This window comes from Lithobates pipiens, unplaced genomic scaffold, assembly GCF_037356315.1.
Source record: "Lithobates pipiens isolate NorthernLeopardFrog02 unplaced genomic scaffold, aLitPip1_a1.2 Scaffold_8, whole genome shotgun sequence".
Taxonomy (NCBI): Eukaryota; Metazoa; Chordata; class Amphibia; order Anura; family Ranidae; genus Lithobates; species Lithobates pipiens.
This window is the reverse complement of record NW_027507903.1, coordinates 258,830,449-258,852,531: the sequence shown is the minus strand read 5'-3', so window position 1 is coordinate 258,852,531 and position 22,083 is coordinate 258,830,449. Positions and strand designations below refer to the sequence as shown.

At 40.8% G+C, this 22,083-nt stretch overlaps 1 protein-coding gene across 2 annotated transcripts in view; it reads right to left on the bottom strand.

Annotated features, from left to right (window-relative positions):
- Positions 1-9,344: 9,344 nt before the first annotated feature.
- POC1B (POC1 centriolar protein B) overlaps positions 9,345-22,083 on the bottom strand; it is a 178,488-nt gene continuing 165,749 nt past the window's right edge. For both annotated transcript variants that reach the window (XM_077471074.1, XM_077471075.1), the window contains exons 11-12: positions 16,813-16,989; positions 9,345-13,808 (exon numbers count right to left, since the gene is read on the bottom strand). In XM_077471074.1, coding sequence (XP_077327200.1) covers positions 13,704-13,808; positions 16,813-16,989 — 282 coding nt within the window. In that variant the 3' untranslated portion in view covers positions 9,345-13,703. The remainder of the gene's footprint in view (positions 13,809-16,812; positions 16,990-22,083) is intronic.

Here is a 22,083-nt window from a genome sequence, read left to right as displayed (position 1 = left end):
GATCATAGTGTCTGTTTCGCTGCTTGATCGTTCTTACGGGAGGCGAGAAGGGACGTCCCCTTCCCTCCCACCACCCTCCAGTGCTTCTACTGACTCACCGCTACAATCGAAGCCTGAATCGTTTTTTGTTTTTTTTTATTTCAGGCTTCCCAGTCTAGAGGTGAGATGTGGGGTCTTATTGACCCTATATCTCAATGTAAAGAGGACCTGTCATGCCATATTCCTATTACAAGGGATGTTTACATTCCTTGTAATAGGAATAAAAGTGATCAAAAAAAATATGTTTGGGGGAAAAGAGTGTCAAACTAAAATTAAATTAAAGTAAAATGAACAAGAAAAAAAAAAAATGAAAGCGCCCCTGTCCCCATGTGCTCGCAGAAGAAGCGAACGCATACGTAAGTCCCACCCACATATGAAAACGGTGTTCAAAACACACACGTGAGGTATCGCTGTGAACATTAGAGCGAGAGCAATAATTTTGGCCCTAGGCCTCCTCTAATTCAAAACATGTAACCAGTAAAAAAAAAAAATTGAAAGCGTCGCTTATGGGGATTATTAAGTTGCGAAGTTTGGTGCCATTCCACGAGTGTGTGCAATTTTGAAGGGTGACAGGTTAGGTATCTATTTACTCGGCATAACTTCATCTTTCACATTATGCAAAAACATTGGGCTAACTTTATGGTTTAGTTTTTTTTTTAAAAGCACAAAATTTTTATTTTTTCCAAAAAAAATGCGTTTGAAAAAAAGTTGCAACGACCGCCATTGTATTTTCTAGGGTCTTTGCTAAAAAATCAAATATGTTTTGGGGTTCTATGTAATTTTCTAGCAAATAAATTATGATTTTTGATACTGGTTGCACCCCCTAGGGGTTGTGACTTTTAGGGTTGGCGACATTGGTTGTGAGTCCTTCTATTTACGCCTGTATCTCATTTTAGCCTCCGTAGCGCGGCCTGGGATCTGTAAGATCTGAGCACCTTTAAATTATGATTTTTATATGTAGGAGAGAAATGTCAGAATTGGCCTGGGTGCTCCAGAACACCTGATGTAAAAGTCTCACACATGTGGTATCGCCATACTCGGGAGTAATAGCAGAATGTGTTTTGGGGCGTAATTTGTGGTATGCGTATGCTGTGTGTGAGAAATAACCTGATAATATGACAATTTTGTGAAAAAAAAAATCTTGCAATTTTGCAATGAATTGTGGGGAAAAATGATAACTTCAAAAACCTCACCATGCCTCTTACTAAATACCTCGGAATGTCTTCTTTCCAAAAAGGGGTAATTTGGGGGGGATTTGTACTTTTCTGGCATGTTAGGGTCTCAAGAAATGAGATAGACGATCAGTACATCGGGTGTGATCAATTTTCAGATATTGGCACCATAGCTTGTGGACTCTATAACTTTCACACAGACCAAATAATATACACCAATTTGTACTTATTTTTTACCAAAGATAAGTAGTAGTATACATTTTGGCCAAAATTTATGAAGAAAAATTACTAATTTGCTAAATTTTATAACACAAACAAAGAAAAATTCATTATTTTTTTTAATTGTTACAGAATTTTCTGCCTTTTTTCTTTTATAGCACAAAAAATAAAAAACCCAGCTGTGATTAAATACCACAAAAAGAAAGCTCTATTTGTGTGGAAAAAAAAGGACAAAATGCCATATAGGTACAGTGTTGCATGACTGGGTAATTGTCATTCAAAATGTGAGAGCACCGAAAGCTGAAAATTGCTCTGGTTATTAAAGCGGGAGTCCACCGGGACTCCGCGTTTTTTTTTTTTTTTTTAAAAGCCAGCAGCTACAAATACTGCAGCTGCTGACTTTTAAATAGTGACACTTACCTGTCCAGCGCGCCCGCGATGTCGGCACCCGAAGCCGATCGCTCGCTCGTGCTGCCGCCATCTTGGGTATGGGAATCAGGAAATGGAGCCTTTCGGCTTCATTTCCCGGTTCCCTACTGCGCATGCGCGAGCCGCGCGGCGCAATCCGGACGGTCCCAGCTGCCTCTGGGAGCTGTGTGTTTCCCAGCAGGCAGCGGGGCACTTGCTGAAGGGGGCGGGCGCTTGCGGAAAGGGGCGTAACGTACGCCCCTTTCCGCAGAGAGCTAGCCCGGAAGTGGGTGCAGTTACCTGGATTATCCAGGTAACTGCACCCCCCTCCCCCCTGAAAGGTGCCGATTGTGGCGCCGGAGGGGGGGGGGGATTCCGATGAGCGGAGGTCCATTTTAGGGTGGACCTCCGCTTTAAGGGGGTTTAAGTGCCCAGTGGTCAAGTGGTTAAAAGGGAGGAGATGGTGTCCTGTGCCACGATGCATGTATCACTTTGGTTGTAAAATGGCAATATTCCGGCAGAGAGTCAAGAAATTGTTCTGTCTGAGTTGAAGTGCAGTGCTTCTGAGCAACAGGACTAAGAAATCCGGGTAGAGTAGAGGAAAAAATGTCCAGGATATTCACAGTGCAGGTCAAGGCAAGAGGTTCAGTGATCCAGGGAAGATTCAGAGATGAGTCAGCAGCAAGCTGGGGAGGATTGTGAAACTGGGAGCACTTACAGAGAAACAATCCTTCAGAATCAAGAAATATGAGAACTCAATCCAGGGAGTTTGAATTTCAGAATTTAAAGTCAGCAAAAAAGTTGAAAAGAGAAAAAAATGTTATTGGTCTGAGCAGCGGCAGCCAAACGCGTCAATCTTCCCTCCGCAACCAGGAGAGCTCCTTCCTCCTTAGAAGTCAGATTATTAATAGAGGGAACAGACCCCAAAAGGGAGCACACAGCAATGTACTAACGTTTGTCATGGTGTGCTGCCAAATATAGTACATGAACCGTTTCTTGACGGCACACTGCAATACATTTTACTGCACAGCCAAACACTGTCCTGTTCTTTAGAAATTGCGATGGGGTGCCATTCAGAATAAATGGCACCTTATCGCTCCAGTGCAATTAACGCGTGTTGCAGTACTACAAGTGTTGCTGCAAAAACATGGCATGAACAGGCCCTTAAAGCAAGAAACATGTAATTCTATATACATATTTTTTTTTGTTATTACACTTTTCACATGTATTAGTAAAAAGGACTATAGTTCCCTATAGTTCCCTTTTAAAGCAAACCTAACAAAGTGTTTGCATTGAAAATGCTAGCTATTTATTTTATTATTTGGAAAATCATAAGCTCTAAACAATTCTGCAACCAATTTTGTTACTAGAAGCCTGGTTTCCCTGGCTTCAGGTTTAAAGCTGGCCATACGCGGCTTGAATTCTGTCTGATTCTTGCTGAATAGGGCACAATTTGAGCTATCGTTGGAACTGTAGGCATCACCTGGCTCAACAAAAGTTGAGTGAAAGGATGCTGCGGCTGCTTGAATACAATAGATGGCAAGGGATATTCCTCTACCTCTTGAGCGTAAATAGGGGAATCAAATGATTTTCTCTCCCAGACTTAAAGCAGAGCTCCACCCAAAAGGGGAAGCTCTGCTTGCTAGCTCCCCCCCCCCCCCGCCACATTCAGCACCTTTCAGGGGGTGCAGGTACCTGTCTTTTAGCCCATTCCCCCCTCCTTGGGCCACTCACAAAGCGCAGCCTGCTTTGTGCATGTACAGTAGGGCATCGGTTTCCTGTACAAGGAATGGCGGCAGAAGCACCCCAGAGCCGATTGAAAAATCAGCAGGGGTGCCAAAATCGCTGGATACCTGGACAGGTAAGTGTCTTAATATTAAAAGTGAGCAGTTACAGTATTTGTAGCTGCTGATTTAATTTTTTTGGTGCTGGGACTGAAGCTCCTCTTTAACCACTTGCCGCCCGCCATATAGCAAAATTACGGCGGCAAAGTCGTTTCAACATCCTGACTGGACATCATATGACATCTTCAGGATATTAAGCTGCTGCACACCCCGGGGTGTGTGTATCGTGGCGATCGTTGTTGCAATGTGTCAGTCTAACACACCACAATTCCGATATAGGTAAAGAGTCTCTGAGGGAGACTCTTTACCACATGATCAGCCGTGTCCAATCACGACTGATCGCAATGTAAACAGGAAGAGCCGTTGATCGGCTTTTCCTCACTCGCATCTGTCAGACGCGAGTAAAGGAGAACCGATCGGCTGCTCCTCTGACAAGGGGGTCTGTGCTGATCAATTATCAGCGCAGCCCCCCTCCCCCCCAAGGATACCCACACTGGACCACCAGGGATGCTCACCTCCAGGAATGCCACCCTAGACCACCAGGGATGCAAATTAGTGCCCACAATGGGCATCACTGATTGGCAGGCATTGCTTGGCATCCATCAGTACCATAGATTACATCAGTGTCACCCATCAGTGCCCATCCATACCTATCTGTGCCACGTCATTGGTGTCTGTCAGTGCAGCCTCATCAGTGCTCATCAGTGGAGAAGAAAACTTACTTATTTAAAGTTTTGTAACAAACAAAAAAATACTTTTTTTTTCAAAATTTTCTGTCTTTTTTTAAATTTGTTTAGCAGAAAATAAAAATCCCAGAGGTGATCAAATACCACCAAAAGAAAGCTCTATTTGTGGTAACAAAATTATAAAAAATTAGTTTGAGTACAGTGTAGCATGACCGCTCAATTGTCACTCTAAGTGCGAAAGTGCTGAAAGCTGAAAATTGGTCTGGGCAGGAAGGTGTATAAGTGCCCAGTATTGAAGTGGTTAATGAGAGAAAACAAAGGATGCATGGCTAGCCTTAGACCCATCAGCTGCCAACTGCCTATCCAACGACAGCACCAATACTGTACCAATACTGGACAATGAGGTGTATGTGTATGATGGTTAGCTAATGGAAGAGAGAAGCTGGGTACACACCGCTCCCAGACTGTCTGCAATTCTCAGGATCTCAAAGTACTGTTGCGGAAACAAGACCGGGGGCCTGCCAGGGTCCGCAATCTAAGAAGTCGATACAAACGAAGAAAGAAAGCAGCACATCCAGTAATGAAAAAAAGATTAAAAACATGACACAGGGATCCACAATGTTTAGCAGATGCGTTTCACACAAAGTGCTTAATCATTACTACAATGATTAAGCACTCGTCTGCTGAACATTGTGGATCCCTCGTGTGTCATGTTTTTAATCTTTTGATTCTACAATAAACAACATGTTTCATTACTGGATGCGCCGCTGTCTTTCTTCATTTGTATGATGGTTAGCTGTCAGCATACAAAAATCCCTGTGCTAATTAAAAGAGCTAAGTTGTTTCGGGGTAACACATGTCTATGTCTAAGGTCATATTTGGAAGTAACCTCTTTCAAACAGGACCTCAAAGTGGTTAGATACACAACTTTGGGGGTCTAAAGTCTAGGACAGCAGCTGTTTGTGAGAACTGCAGCCAACAGTCCTGTTCTCCCAGCTGTTATACCTGGAGAATGTTCCACAGCAGGTTTAAACAGTACATGAATTCTCAGACACAAGAGGCTCTTGCACAAGATTAGGGGCTAATAATGACCATATAACCGTTTTAGTCTTAAAGCAGAATATATTAACTGCAATACAATATTTTTGTACACATGGAAAGATTCAATATAAATGTAGATACAAAGGGAAAAAGATGACAAAAAACTTTAATGTAACTGTAAAATCCTTTTCTGGGAGTACAGTACAAGACACAGGTCTTTCATCATACCAGATGGGACATCTCAAAGTAGTAATTGAACTAACAGGCCAGTTCCAGTGATGACCTTGACATCCACTACATCAGAGTATTCTGGGCTCTGGAAGACACACACATGGGATAATTTCCGCAAAAGGAAGGACTTGTTTCAGGTCGACAGAATGTTGTATGGTAGATGCCTAGAATGCCACTGAGCATACAGGATGTCCTCTAAAGAGGCCACCATGAAGCCCAAGACCTACTTGGATGCTATCACTGAGGGATTCGCAGTAGACCAAAGGGCCCAAGCTTGCTTCCCTAGAGAGAAAGGTTTTCCCTGTGGAAGGAACACCCCAGCAGAACAAGGCTTTAGCCATAAGAGTATTAATATTCATACAGACAGAAATACAATAAGCGATAATTAACAGCGCATCACTCATGCAGTTCAAACAGTAGAGTAAGGCTGCTGGAAACAAGTTAAATTAGTGTTGAAAGGGAGCACTATCTTTCATACCTCTGGGGTTCTTAGCCAAACGTCCAGACCATAAATTGAATGTCTGGTACACCACCATGGCAACCCCAATTGGTTGTGCTGCTTGCCCAGATAGGTGAAACTGGAGCCTTAAGCAAAGTCTCAGACCGCTTATCAACAGGATCCCTGAAAGTAGGTAAAGTTTACTGAGGCAAAGATAGCCAAGTCTACCTTGGGAAAAAAACTAATTTTCTGAGAATTCCAGGTGCAAGGGATATTTTTGTGCAAAGTGCTTAGAAAGATCATAAACGTTTTTGGGATGTTTGCAATACTAGTACAAAACATCCTTGACTAAGGTAAGAACCATAAAGTCATTAGGAGTTTTTTTTCTGTTTTCTAAAGCCCATGTTGGTCACTTTAGGACCCTCATGCACTGCAGAGGCGAACTTAAGACATTTGTGGACATCCTAAATAAACACCAAAATGGTATATTTCAGTTTTGGCAATACCATGGCAGAAGAACGAGTCAGAGGAAGAATCTGCCAGTCGAGTTCCTCCACTCCAAACTTGCTCATCCATGTCTTTATGGACCTTGTTTGTGCACTAGTGCGCAGTCATGTTGGAACAGGAAGGGGGTCATTCGCAAACTGTTCCCACAAAGTTGGTTGCATTAATGTCCAAAATGTCTTCATATGCTGACGCCTGAAGCGTTCCCTTCACTGGCACTAAGGGGCCAAGCCCAACCCCTAAAAAACAACCCTACACTATAAGCCCCTCTCCGCACACTCCTAAATCTTGTGGACAGCCTTCCCAGAAGAACTGAAGCTGTTATAGCTATATATTGGGCCAACTCAACATTGAACCCTACGGGCTAAGACTGGGATGCCATTAAAGTTCATGTAAAGGCAGGTGTCACAATACTTTTGGTAATATAGTGTATAACTTTCATATGGAAGGGAGTTAATGCTTTATATACAAGTGCATTCATATCTAGCTTTTTCAAGCATTGTTCAAGGAAAAATGTATAAATACCACTACTGAACTGCTTCAGAATTGCAAAGCATCTCCAACATGACTATTCCAACAGATCAAATCCCAATCATAACACTACATGCTTGGAGTTTGCTTGTTCTTTCTGTGCTTGCATGGGTTTCCTCCAGGTACTCTGGTGTCCTCACACATTCCAAAGACATGTTGGTAGGTTATTAAGCTCCTGTCTAAATTGGCCCTAGTATGTAGCAATACTGTAAGCTCCTTGGGACTGATAATGTACGACATGCAAATTGTCCGTGCTATATACAGTGCCTTGCAAAAGTATTCACATCCCTTGGCATTTTTAGTTTTTTTTATTATTGTGAAGCAAACAAACAGGACAAAATAACAGAAAAATTCAATGTGCATCACCCACCTAAAGTCAATACTTTGTAGAGCCACCTATTGCGGCCATCGCAGCTCCAAGTTGTTTTGGATAAGTCTCTATGAGCTTGCCACATCTTACCACTAGGATTTTTGCCCATTCCTCCTTGCAATATTGCTCCAGCTCCTTCAAGTTGGATGGTTTGCGCTTGTGAACAGCAATCTAAGTCTGACCACAGATTTTCTATTGGATTTAGGTCTGGGCTTTGACTAGGACATTCCAACACATTTACATGTTTCCCCTTAAACCACTCAAGTGTTGCTTTAGCAGTGTGCTTGGGGTCATTGTCCTGCTGAAAGGTGAACCTCTGTCCTAGCCTCAAATCACACAGAGAGGTACAGGTTTTGCTCAAGAAAATCCCTGTATTAAGGGGATTTTCTTGAGCAAAACCTGTACCTCTCTGTGTGCACATAAACTCTGACCAGTTTCCCAGTCCCAACTGCTGAAAAATATCCCCACAGCATGATGCTGCCACCACAATGTTTCCCTGTGGGGATGGCGTTCTTTGGGTGATGTTATGTGTTGGATTTGCGCCAGACATAGCGTTTTCTTTGATGGCCAAAAAGTAAAATTTTAGTCTAATCAGACCAGAGCACCTTCCTCCATACATTTTAGGAGTCTCCCACGTGCCTTTTCGCAAACTCAAAATGTGTCATTTTGTTTTTTGCTGAAAATAATGGCTTTCTTCTGGCCATAAAGCCCAACTCTATGGAGCGTATGGCTTATTGTCATCCTCCAGTTTCTGCTGTGGAACTCTGCAGCTCCTCCAGGGTTACCTTAGGTCTGTGCTGCCTCTCTGATTAATGCCCTCCTTGCCCGGTCCGTGAGTTCTAGTGTGCAGCCGTCTCTTGGCAGGTTTGCTGTTGTGCCATGTTCTTTCCATTTGGTTATGATAGATTTGATGGTGCTCCTAGGGATTAAAGAGTTGGATTTTTTTTATAACCTAACCCTGACTTGTACTTCTGAACAACATTGTCCCTTACTTGTTTGGAGAGTTCCTTGGTCTTCATGGCAGTGTTTGGTTAGGGGTGTCTCTTGCTTAGGTGTTGCAGTCTCTGGGGCCTTTCAAAAAATATGTGCATATGTGATGACAGATCATGTGACACTTAAGATTACACACAGGTGGACATAATTTCACCAATTATGTGACTTCTGAAGGTAATTGGTTGCACCAGAGCTTTTTATGGGCTTCATAACAAATGGGGTGAATACATACGCACATTTCAGTTTTTTATTTCTGAAAAATAGGTTTTGTGTATTTTTCTAATTTTACTTCACCAACTTAGACTATTGTGTTCTGATCAATCACATATAATTCAGATTAAAAAAACATTGAATTAAAGGCTGTAATGTAACAAAATAGGTATAAAGCTAAGGGGGGGGGGGGGGGTGAATACGTTTGCAAGGTACTGTAAATACCAATAATAAAAATAATAATCTTTTTCATTGCCAGGGTAGCTGTCCTCTCTGGTGGTCAACTCATAGACGCAGCTAATGCTTGAGCTTGAAAACTGTTGGAAATGATTGCTAAATCTATAAAATGTGTTTGGTCTGCCATGGTGACCTTTGTAAGTAGTTAATCAAAAAAGACTGTACTAAGTACTGTGTCAAGTAAATTTGCACGGTTAATCTGTTCTCATCTTTGATGTTCTTTTTTTTTTTTGTGCATGAACAAAAAAATTAAGACTTTTACGGCTGGTTGACAGCAGAAAAAGAATGTCTGCTTATGTGGTTTGTTATTTTTGACAGAAGAAAAAAAAAAAACTGACGACCTACAGCTGAAGCAAAAAGAGCAAGAAAAATTACTTCCTTTCCTTTTGCATACATTTTCACGATTATAAATTCTACAGATTTTTAGAGATCCATCTCATTTTATTTAAATGCATAATTCCAAACAAAAACACACATAAAAAATAATTGTGAAGTTCATCACTTTTTGTGTTTAGCCATTTCATTTGAACACTGGCAAACAACCAACAGCATCTAACGAACAAAGATACAGTTCAATTTACATATTTCAGATACATATACACCATTCAGCCATAGCACTATGACCAATGACAGGTAAAGTAAATACCATAAATTATCTTGTTACAATGGCATCTAAAAGTGGGTGGCATGTATATACAAGGCAGCAAATTAACATGTCCCCTAATCTGATGTGTTAAAAACAGAAAAATTGGTGAGGATAGACGACTGGGTAAGAACAACCCCAAAACTGCAGCTCATGGGATGTTCCTGCTCTGGAGTGGCAAGTACCTACCAAAAGTGGATCAAGGAAGGAAATGCAGCAAAAAAGGCAGTAGGGTCATGAATGCCTAAGACTCACTGATGCATGCGGGGGGGGGGGGGGGGGGGGCGAAGGCTGGCTGATGTACTCTGATCCAAAAGAAATTATATTGCAGAGCAAATTGCTGAAAATTTTAATAATGGGTTCTGATATAAAGGTGTCAAAACACACAGTGCATCACAGTTCATATGGGTCTGCATAGCTGTAGACTAGTCAGGGTGCCCATGCCGACCCATGTCCATGCCCAAAAATGCATACAATGGGCATGTGAGCATAATAACTGAACCATGGAAGAATGGAAGAAGGTGGCCTGCTCTACACCATGCGGATGGCTGGCTGAGGCTGCATTGCCGACTTGGGGAAGAGATGGCACCATGAAAAGAAAACAAGTTGACAGAGGTTTAAAGAATCTGCTACTGACAAGGTGGTATCAAATACTACAGCATATCTTCGGAGGTCTAATGGAATCCATGCTGATTGGTGTGTATTATATATATATGATATATAGTGAGTGTACAGCTTGTATACCATTAATGTCTAAACCGCTGACAACAAAAGTGAGGACATCCCTAAGTGAACGTGTCCAAATTGGCCCCAATTAGCCATTTTCCCTGCCCAGCGTCATGTTACAAGGTCTTAGGTGTGAATGGGGAGCAGGTGCATTAAATTTGGTGTTATCGCTCTCACTCTCTCATACTGGTCAACATGGCACCTCGTGGCAAAAATCTGAAGATCTGAAAAAAAGGATTGTTGCTCTACATAAAGATGGCCTAGGCTATAAGAAGATTGCCAAGACCCTGAAACTGAGCTGCAGCACGGTGGCCAAGACCATACAGCGGTTTAACAGGACAGGTTCCACTCAGAATAGGTTTTGTCATGGTTGACCAAAGAAGTTGGGTGCACATGCTCAGCATCATATCCAGAGGTTGTCTTTGGGAAATAGATGTATGAGTGTTGCCAGCATTGCTGCAGAGGGTGAAGGAATGGGGAGTCAGCCTGTCAGTGCTCAGACCATATGCCATACACTGCATCAAATTGGTCTGCATGGCTGTTGTCCCAGAAGGAAGCCTCTTCTAAAGATGATGCACCAGAAAGCCTGCAGTTTGCTGAAGACAAGCAGACTAAGGAAATGAATTGCTGGAACCATGTCCTGTGGTCGGATGAGACCAAGATAAAACTTATTTGGTTCAGATGGTGTGAAGCATGTGTGTTGGCAACCAGCTGAGGAGTACAAAGACAAGTGTGTCTTGCCTACAGTCAAGCATGGTAGTGGGAGTGTCATAGTCTGGGGCTGCCAGCACTGGGGAGCTACAGTTCATTGAGGGAACCATGAATGCTAACATGTACTGTGACATACTGAAGCAGAGCATGATCCCCTCCCCTTGGAGACTGGGCCACAGGGCAGTATTCCAACATGATAATGACCCCAAACACACCTCCAAGACTACCACTGTCTTGCTAAAGAAGCTGAGAGTAAAGGTGATGGACTGGCAAAGCATGTCCCTATTGAGCATCGGTGGGACAAAAGGAAGGTGGAGGACCGCAAGGTTGCTAACATCCACCAGCTCCATGATGTCGTCATGGAGGAGTCGAAGAGGACAGTGGCAACCTGTGAAGCTTCCAATTCGGACATTTTCACTAAGGGGTGTACTCACTGTTATTGCCAGCGGTTTAGACATTTTTGGCTGTGTGTTGAGTTATTTTAAGCGAACAGCACATCTACAGATATTCAAGCTGTACACTCACTACTTTACATTGTAGCAAAGTGTAATTTCTTCAGTGTTGTCACATGAAAAGATAGAATAAAATATTTACAAAAATTGGAGGTGAGGGGTGTACTTCACTTTTGTGAGATACTATATACCTTATTACAGACAAATGAAGCACATTATGCAACATTTGTAAAAACCAGACTGACAGGCGAATAAAAATGAACCAGCTAAAATCTTGCTTTCACAAAAATGTACAAGAAATGGGTTATTACAATTTTATTATCAAGTTGTATAGATGAATATTAAATGTGTGTTCTCAACAAAACTTGGTTGTTTTGTGCAAATGTACAATTGCAATTGCACACCATTCAAAAATGTACATTAATACGTCCTTTAGTTTTAAGTGTGTGCTCTTCATAACTATAACTGCATACAGCTACAAATAGTAGGGAATGATAGATTATATTTTGTGTAACATGTAATAAAGGATCTAAATCAGTGATTCTCAACCAGGGTTCCTCCAAAGGTTGCTAGGGGTTCCTTCAGCATTGGGCAATTTCTGCCTCTCAGATAAGTTCCCACTGACACCATTGATCTTTTTAGCTATCTGTAAGGAGGTAATTCTTCCCAATGACTACAAGTTTAAGGACCATTCTTCCCACTGACCATCACACTAATGTATCACGAGTTGTAGATTTCTAATTTTTAGCAGGGGTTCCCCAAGACTGGAGAACTATTTCAAGGGTTCCTCTGTGTTGAAAAGGTTGAGAAAGGCTGATCTAAACTATAAAGCCAAACTCTAAAAAAAAAAAAAAAAAATCTGAAACTTCTCCCTTGCATTGAGGCAGCACCTGCACTACAAAGGTCCACTGCTCATTTATTCCAGGGTGCTTCCCTATGCTCCAGCAGAGGACTGTCTAATGCAGGACTATGGACGTTAGATCTTAGACTGCTAGAGCATGGGGGAGATGATGATGCGGGACCAGTCTAGCAGTGTGGTGGAGCAGAGGGCCGGATAAATGAATCTACTTTTCATTGCTCCCTAGATCTAAAAGAGCCAATAACTATTGCATTATGGGTGCAGCTCCACTGCAAGGGAGATTTTTCAAATATCCTGGAATATGGCTTCAAGCCACTTTGTTCTTTTTTATATGGTGTTTCCCCAATAGTCATAAAATACTTCAAGGACCTTACAGACATATATTGTCACATCATATCATGCCAATATTAACTGCCTTTGCCAATTTTATTCCAATTTTTTTTTTTTTATTGTAACCCCGGGGGATGTCACATACACCCTTTCTTTACTACCCTATCATGTCCTTAGGCCACACAGAAAGCTACATAGGATGCTAACAAAATTGTTATGCCAAAAAAGTCTAAGGATAAATCTGTGCTCAAAAGATGGTAGCAAAGAACCGTATGGAAAGCCACTGTGCTGATGTACGGAGGACTGGCAGTGCAATTTAAAGTGTCACTAAACCCACATCTTAAAAAATGATCAATAAATGCTAAAATTACATGCTGTTCATACTTAGTTACTATGGGATTGTTTTTTTGTATTCTGCAAAAAAAAGAAAACTGGTTGATTCTGCTGTTCTGTATCCACCTTCTGTTTAATTGTCATGTGACAATTGTATATCAATTAGGAAAAATGTACTTTGATTTTTTTTTTTATAAAATAATTACAGTGCCATCATCCACACTAACAGTGAATATGGTTTTCGTTTTGGGAAATTGCTTATACAATTAAATTTTATAATGCCAATTAAATCGAAGTAGTTTTGAACAACTTTCATCCACTTATCGAACGAAAAAAACTGATTCATACAGGGATTCTGTTCTCTCTCTCAAAGTTACCAGTACATGCAACTTTTTGCCCTGAATTGCTAAAGTTCAGGTTCACCCAGTGACTCATTGCAGTGACTGATTGCTATGAATTATCATATTTAAAACTCTTTATACAATAAGTGTGTTAATGTACCTGGGTCATAACTTATTTGCCATCATTTTGCAAGAAATTATTTCTATTCATCTTTGGCAGCAATAGTAAAAAAATAAAAATAAAAAAAATAAAAATAAAGCGCATACCCAGTCTAAATTTCATTAAAAAAGGCACAAATATAAAACTAAAATATAATAAATACAAATTAAATATTTTATTTACAGCGGAGGAGCCAGAGAGTGAGATTAGTAGAGTGTTCTACTTCACTCCGTATCTGAAACTTGCAATGTGATATTCTGCGGATTTTCTAGGCATTCTTTCAGTTTATCTTCTGTCAATGTCAATCGACGCTCCAAGATGGAAACAGTCTGTAAAACAAAGCATATGATGTTATTCTGTACAATTGTCACTAATGGTTTCTTTCTTGTCTTTGTGAATTTTAAAAACCTTTTAAAAAACCTCTTTTAGGACTTTAACGGCAACAAACCTAATCAGTGAAAAAAAAATCTTTGCTTTTATTAACAATAAAATAACACACATACACACCTTCATGCTACAGATGTCCCCTGCTATCTAAGCCTAAGAACTGAGGGATCACAAGACCACTGATCACTCGAGTGATGACTGTCAGTCACTGCTATCTGCTCTGCCCCTTCTACATTCACTGGAGCACCAGGCTGAAGAAGGGGTGGGTGTAGCTGGCTTTGGGTCAATCAGGCAGCTGGTGGATCCCGGCATATATTCAGGATCTTTCTAAAACATGGAATGACTCCATGATGTATTTACACTCTTGTGACCCACAAAAGTATAGCCATAATAGCTTTGGCCATACTTCTCTTTGAATTAATGCAATTCTCTGATTGCAGGAAGTGGGGTGGTGGCATCACGCTATCTACCTTGTCCACTCAGAGAACACTTTGCTCTCATTCACAAAGTGCAAAGCATTCTCTAAATGGCACTCGTGCCAAGTAGCTCAACCACTTGGGTTCAGAATTCTTCAGGCCAGCAGTTCATTGCAAGACCTGGAAGCTTGGATGCAAATGAAGATCACTGGGTAGCAGTAATTTCCAGACTCCAGGAGCATCAAGCCAGGTATGGTAAATACATAGTAACTATGTAAAAAATATACTGGAATCCTTCTTTAGGCTGGGTTCACACTGCTGCGGTGACGAGATCGGATGTGATTCGCACCGCACTGCAGTGCAAATCACATCCGATCTCTGTGCGATGCGAGTTCAGCCATACAGATAGTATGGCTGAATTTGCATCACTCCCGGCCCAAACACGCACAGGACCCTTTTTTTGGTCCGCAGCAGAATCGGATCGCATGGGTGTTCACACCATGCGATCCGATTCCTGTCCGAGTTTGCAGATCGCACTGCAATATGCAAACTGACCTGGGGGTATCATTAACTTTTCACTGACACTCCCAGCAGTTCGCATAGGGCAGTGTGAACTGCCGCCGGGAGGCATGCGATGTGGGAACCCGCAGCAGTGTGAACCCAGCCTTAAAGTAGCAGGAAAGGCTAACTATAAAGCAACATTTAAGAAGTCCCTCCCCCTTTCCCCCCATGGCTCTGCATGGACACTTATCACAAATTTCTGTGTAAATACCTTACATTTTATATATACATTCTAGTACTTTAGTGGTTAATGTCGAAACTTTAGCAAAAGTGTAAATTTGGACAATGTCAAAGATCTTTAAAAACAAAAAAGTGCTGAAGCACAGGCTTCATAGTTTAAAAATAGGTGGTGATGCTGACCGTTTGATCTTACAGTATAAGATTAGGTGCACTAAAAAGTATATAAAGTACACCTTTACTAAAATGCAGGAATTACTACAGAAGAGCTGCTACTATATACAAATATTTAGTTATAGCCAAAAAGGTTTCCTTAGCTGCTCGTAGATGTAGAATTTTTATTTATTTTCTGCTGTTTATCTTGCTGACACTAGTATCTTGTATGTGTCACCTTCTGGTATTAATGTTGTGCTGGTAATACATCCTTACAGGTCTTCAAGTGTTTATTTTAGGACTTTCAAGGCCTACGTTTAACCACTTCATCCCGGACTATTTTGCTGGCTTAAGACCAGACCACTTTTTGCAATTTGGCACTGTGTCGCTTTAACTGACAATTGCGCGGCCGTGCGACGTGGCTCCCAAACAAAATTGACGTCCTTTTTTTCCCACAAATAGAGATTTCTTTTGGTGGTATTTGATCACCCCTGCTGTTTTTATTTTTTGCGCTATAAACAAAAATAGAGCGACAATTTTGAAAAAAAAAAAAAAAAACGCATAATTTTTTACTTTTTGTTATAATAAATATCCCCCAAAAATATATATTAAAAAAAAATTTCCCTCAGTTTAGGCCGATACGTATTTTTCTACATATTTTTGGTAAAAAAAAAAAAAAATCGCAATAAGCGATTATTGATTGGTTTGCGCAAAAGTTATAGCGTCTACAAAATAGGGGATAGTTTTATGGCATTTTTATTAATAATTTTTTTTTTTTTGTTACTAGTAATGGCGGCGATCAGCGATTTTTATTGTGACTGCGACATTATGGCGGACACATCGGACATTTTTGGGACCATTTATACAGCAATCACTGCTATACAAATGCAGTGATTCCTGTGTAAATGACACTGGCAGTGAAGGGGTTAACCAGTGGGTGGCAGTGTAGGGGTTAAGTGTTCCTAGGGGCGTGTTACTAACTGTTGGGGGCTGGGCTTTCTTTTGGTGAACACTGATCTCAGCTCCAATCACATGGAGCAGAGATCAGCGTCACTTTTTGCTAGGCAGAACTGGGAGGTGCCGTTTATCTCCTAGTTCAGCCGCCCCGTGAGACGTCAGTGGGACCCACGACCGGACTCACGGGGGTCCCGACCGGCACGCGAGCGCGCCGCCAGCAGCAGGCTCGCGATGGCAGGGCGGCAAATTTAAAGGGACGTACAGGTACGCCCATTTGCCTGCCCGTGCCATTCTGCGGACGTACATCGGCGTGCGCCGGTCGGGAAGTGGTTAATATACAGTGTGTATTTCTTCATATTTCTTTCACAGTAAACGCAATAACGCTGTTGTGCAAGTACTGGACATAAGGGAAGTAGAGACCTTGTTCACAGCAACCCATTTTTTTTTTACAGCTATACTGTAGATTTTCGAGTAAAAGTTTCGTTCAGGCAGAAGGATCAAGGAGTTCATACTTGATATATGAATGAACAACAGCATGGTGTGTACACAAACTTATACAATTCTTACAAAAAAAGCACAGAGATAATCTGTATAAAAATAGGTCAAAAGGGAAAAGCTTGTATTAGAATGACAGGTGTGACAAATCCCATCCGCCTATCTTAGGAGTAACAGATACGCTCACCTGAGTCAACACATTCAGTTGATCTAGTATGTGTTCCAAAGTGCTAGTCAGTGAAGGGTGGGGAACTAATTGTTCATCTGTCAGAGGCCTTCCTGCATGACCATGTTTCTTCATGCTGGTGCTTGGTAATGATAAAGGCACAGCTTCACTTCTTTGATGATTGTTACAATCTTGTTCCTGTACAAGGATACAGAAATATCAAAAAGAGACACAGTAAATATAAATATTATTTTGGAACTCTTGTGAACGTGCCAGTGATGTGGTGCAGGGATATAGCCACATAGAAACTGTATTGCTTACAGTTAGGCTGATCAGGAGTCTTCTGACCAGTTTCAGGTCCGAATCCAGACAAAAATTTGCACTTAAATCATTAAGTCTTTGCCCTGCTGTAAGACCCAAGACCTTTGACTGAGACCCAACTTTCTGACACTGGGCCCTACACATTGCACCCCCAGAATGCTTTGGTAGTCTTCAGATTTCATAAAGCCATGCACAAGATCAAGACATCCAGAGCCTGAAGCAGCATAGCAACCCCAAAACATCAGTGAACCTCCACCACGTTTGACTGTAAGGACTGTATTCTTTTCTTTAAAAGGCCCAATTTCTATTTCTGAAAACAGTAGAATGATGTGCTTTACTAACAAGCTGTAATTTTGTTTCGTCTGTCCACAGCACATTTTCCCAAATGGATTTTGGCTTCCTTAAGTTTTGACAAACTCTGATCATTTTTTCTCCTTTGTCCATGTCCAGGGAGATTGACTACAGTGCCATGGACTGTAAAAGTCTTGACAATGTTGCACACAGTGGACACAGGAGCATTAAGATCTCTGGAGATGGACTTGTAACCTTGAGATTGTCCATGCTTTTCCACAATTTCTATTCTCTAAACCTCAGATAATTATTTTCTGCTCTTTCTCTATGTTCCGAGTGGCACTCAGACATACAATAGAAAGATTGAGTCAATTTTTCACAATTTTAACTGGTTGCCGGTGTGATTCTATATGGTCAGCACCTATTAACTGATACAGGCGAGTTTAATTACAAATTGCAGGAGCATCACAAACTTAGAATGCAATTATTTCTTATAATTTTGAGACGGTGTCAATAATGGTTTTGTCTTTGTAATTTGTAATGGCAACAATTTTCTGGGCTAAGTGGTGCATTATCTGACAGAAATGCAGTGATGCCAATATTTTTGGGCATGACTGTATGCCAGTCCTGCCAGGCCACTGGATTCTAAAGACTCAGTCACGTTACTAAAATGAACTGCTAAACTACATAATGCAGGACAGCACTGTTGATCTGCGCCCTAAAGGAACACAGTAACTCTTTACTGGAAATCTAAAATGTCAATTTTATTTTTATTGTACATTGCCAGATCAATTACAATAGAATACTTTATATTTACATACTTAGAAGGTTCTTAAATGTCTCATGAAGAGTTCAGTGGAGGGCATTTCTCTGAACACAGAAATAAAATCTTATTTTGCTTATCAGAAAATCAATTACACAAAATGACACATCAGTGGAGGAAGTACACATTTATAAGATAAAAAAAAGGAAGAAAGATATGATAAAAAAACATGTATACATACATACTCATAAAATTTCCCATCAAAGAAAAAAAAAAAACACTAGATCTTTGTCATCTAGGTGCAATCTATAATCCTAATTTAACAGTTGTTTCTGTAACCCCACCTATACTCAAAGCATGGCAAAAATGGTACTCCAACCAATAATTGTTCTTTTGAATACACTGTTAAAACCTCTGCCAGGTTTTGTTGCTGTACAGTATATTCCCTACTGGGATGGATCCCCCCCCACAGGAACAAAGACAACAATATAACCCCATTTCTTTTAGGCCCACTGGACGTTTGTCCAGCTCTTTTAACCGCTAGGAGAAAAGCAGCAACAAAAAAAAAAAACACACCTTAAGCTACGTTTAGCCATGCTGAGCACTTGAGTGTTCATTAAATTTCATTGTCCAGAATATTAAATTAAATTAGCATAGAGTGTGTTTAGAAGCAAAAGAAAAAAAAGTGAAATGTCTGTAAAACAGGAGTTTTTGAGCTGCAGCATGAATAAGGCATTAGAGGGGATACAAGTTAGAACCTCTGTTTTTATTGGTTTTTATTGATGTTTGTTTGATCAGACTTTGGTTCAAGCAGCCAAAGTGTTTAAGAGAATAAGCAAGATTACATTTATTAGGCACCAGAGCCAAATTCCACATTGTGTGGGGATAATAAAAAGAACTATAACAAAGCCATATGCAAACAAGTTGGATTCAGTAGCTGGGTAGCATAGCACTGGTACACTGAAAATAGTTAATAAAGGGGAACCAGTGTTTTGTGGACCTTTTTACTTTACTATATTTTGTTAATCCAGGGCTTAACAAATCCCAGGCGCCAGATCACCATGGTGGGTATGAATTGCATCCTGATGCCTGGGCTTTTGTCATCCCATTCACTGTTGGGATCAGGCACCAATAAGACCTTCCTAACAGCCTTTTCACTGCTGTCGTCCCCTATGAACATATCTGTCTTGTGTAACATCATCCACTGCCGCGCTGCCCATGGTCAGCGGTGTGCATCTCTGCACACTTGAAACATTCATATACAGCCCTGTAAGCTGTGTAGAAGCATAATCTTTGCAAGGGCTCCTTGCCATTGGTTAGCATCTTCATGTGACAGCACTGATCAAGGAGTGTCTGCTCTTTCTTAAGACACAAAAGAAGAGACTCTTATTGGTCAGCACTGTCACATTACAATGTTAACAAATGGTCAAGAGCCCTTGGAAAGATTATGTTTCTACACAGCTTCTAGTGTTTTGTACTGTATGGATGTTTCGAGTGTATGGAGATGCACACCGGCCACCCTGGTCAATGTTACAAAAGACAGATTTTTTTTTTTTAGTTTTTTTTCCTTGGGAGAGGTTTGTTGTTTTTAGGTGTGAAGGTGGAGATACCCATTTAAATATAAAAACAAAAGAAAAGAAGAGTGGTGGGGGGGGGGGGGGATTTGAGAAGAGTGGGGAGGGGGGGTTTGTGAAGGGGAAATTTGTGAAGAGGTAAAAGCGGTGGTTGGGGGTCAGCGATCTGCATAATATTGAGTTACCCCCATAACAGAGGTTTCTATTGTCATCATTCTTTATGGCTAGCTAATAATCTTGATGCATCGGCATTACATTGGGGTTATTGGTTGGCCACTCTGCTGTAATAACTTACAAAGGTATTACAGCAGAGTGTTAGGTAAGGATGGGCAAATTTCTTGCATTGCCCCAGGCAATGACCACCTACGCTTTGATAGAAGAAAACTGCCTACATTTTTTTTTAGTTGGCTGAATTAAGTGGAAGGGTGGAAAAGAGAGAATTGGGAGCAAGATGAGCCAAAGAAACCTGGAAGATGGTGGATATAGACTAGCTCCTGAAAAAGAAAAAAAAATATGTTTAATGGACTACTATCAGGATGCAGACTACATGGCTTGCTTGCCCTGCTTCCATGCCTTCTACGATGTCTGAAAATTGTTGTTCACAAACAGAAGATGCCCAATGTACAGACTTCATATTAAGAAATCCTGTAGCCATGGCTGTATATCTGCAGTAGTAGATCTTCTAGGCACATCATGCTGACTAATCTGTAACTGGTGGCTTCATTCATTTGCCACTGACAGTGATCAGGTGAAAAAAAACCTGGCCGGCTGGTTGTATTGAAGTTAATTGATGGACGGACTTCAGTACAATCAGCCTGCCCATAGACAAATTGAAATGTGATCAGCCTATGGCCAGCTTAAAGTGGTTGTAAAGGCAGAAGTTTTTTATATATTAATTCTCTGCATTAAGATAAAGAGCCTTCCTGTGTGCAGCAACCCCCCAAATTACCTAAATAAAAATATAATTGCGCTACCAATATATCAAAGTGAAAATGTAGCAGCCAGCATCAACAACAATACAATTGTGAAAAGAAAACAAAAAAATAAAAATGCAGCGCTATATAGATTGGTAAAAAAGAGTAAACTGCGCTATTCGAAAACCCCCCCCCCCCCTATAAGCAGCAACTCTAATCGTAATACTACGATAATAAGCTATATAAAAATGGTGAGCTGTGCTAAAAAAACAAACAAAAAACTGTTCTAAATAAATAAATTCATACAGTTAAAAACATAAGTGATCAATGACAAAAAGTGAAATTAAATTAAGTGAATGTGAATATTGGATAATGCATAGTTTGAATCATATAAATATTATAAATGAATCATATGATTAATGTATGCATAGAAAAAACACAGATAGTGATCACTTGTGTCAAATCACGGTAAAACCCTACCTAGTAAGACCTATCAAGGATCTTCAAATGCAGAAGGATGAATAACACAGAATATATATATCTCCCTCGTATAATCAAACATATAACACCATAATAAAAACAAAATTTAATTTCATTTAGGGTAAAAATAAACAGGAAAAAGAAAAGAAATTAGTCCATTAAAGTCCCAAAAAGTGATGTTAATCAGCAAATAGTGTTAATTCTTTCAAAGTGGGAATGGAGAACTGACACCCACGTCACTTCGTGTGAACAGCGATCCAAGAGAAGCACCTCCACCAGTAAGGAGAAAAGAGGCCGCTTACCAGAACTTGAGAGCTCAGTGTTACGCGAGATCAGAGAGGGCATATAAGTAAAGGATCTGGCTGAACCATCACAGGAACCACTTCCGGGTCTGGCGTAAACGCGGTGACGTGCACTGGTTTTAATCTTTGCTTTTTCCATATGAATTGTGGCATTATCGCTTTACTGTTTGGAATTTACATTGAGGACAGTCCGGTGTGGTTTCTGTGATGGTTCAGCCAGACACATTTTCTACATGAAAAAAATCCTTTTAAATCCCCAGAGATGGTAACTTTTAACGGCGGATCTAATAACTTCTTAACGATCCTATCACCAATATTGGGAGCTCTTCTATAGATAAACCTGGGAGCAGTTGGTAAAACCGTGCCCAGGTATTTGTCCCTCCCCAAAATATGCCAATGCTTAGCAAAAATAGATTCTATGTCCCTATATTGGTGGTGAAAACCTGATAAGAATTTGAACTGGTGTTGTGTCTGATCACTACTTCTTATCTGGTCTTGCAAGCATGCATCCCTAGGGATATTCCCCACTTCCTCTATTATTTTATCAAGGCGGGTGCAATTATATCCCTTCTGCAGAAATCTCTCCTTCAATACACCAGATTGGGTCACAAAGTCCATATCTGTGGTGCAGTTGCGGCGGACTCTCA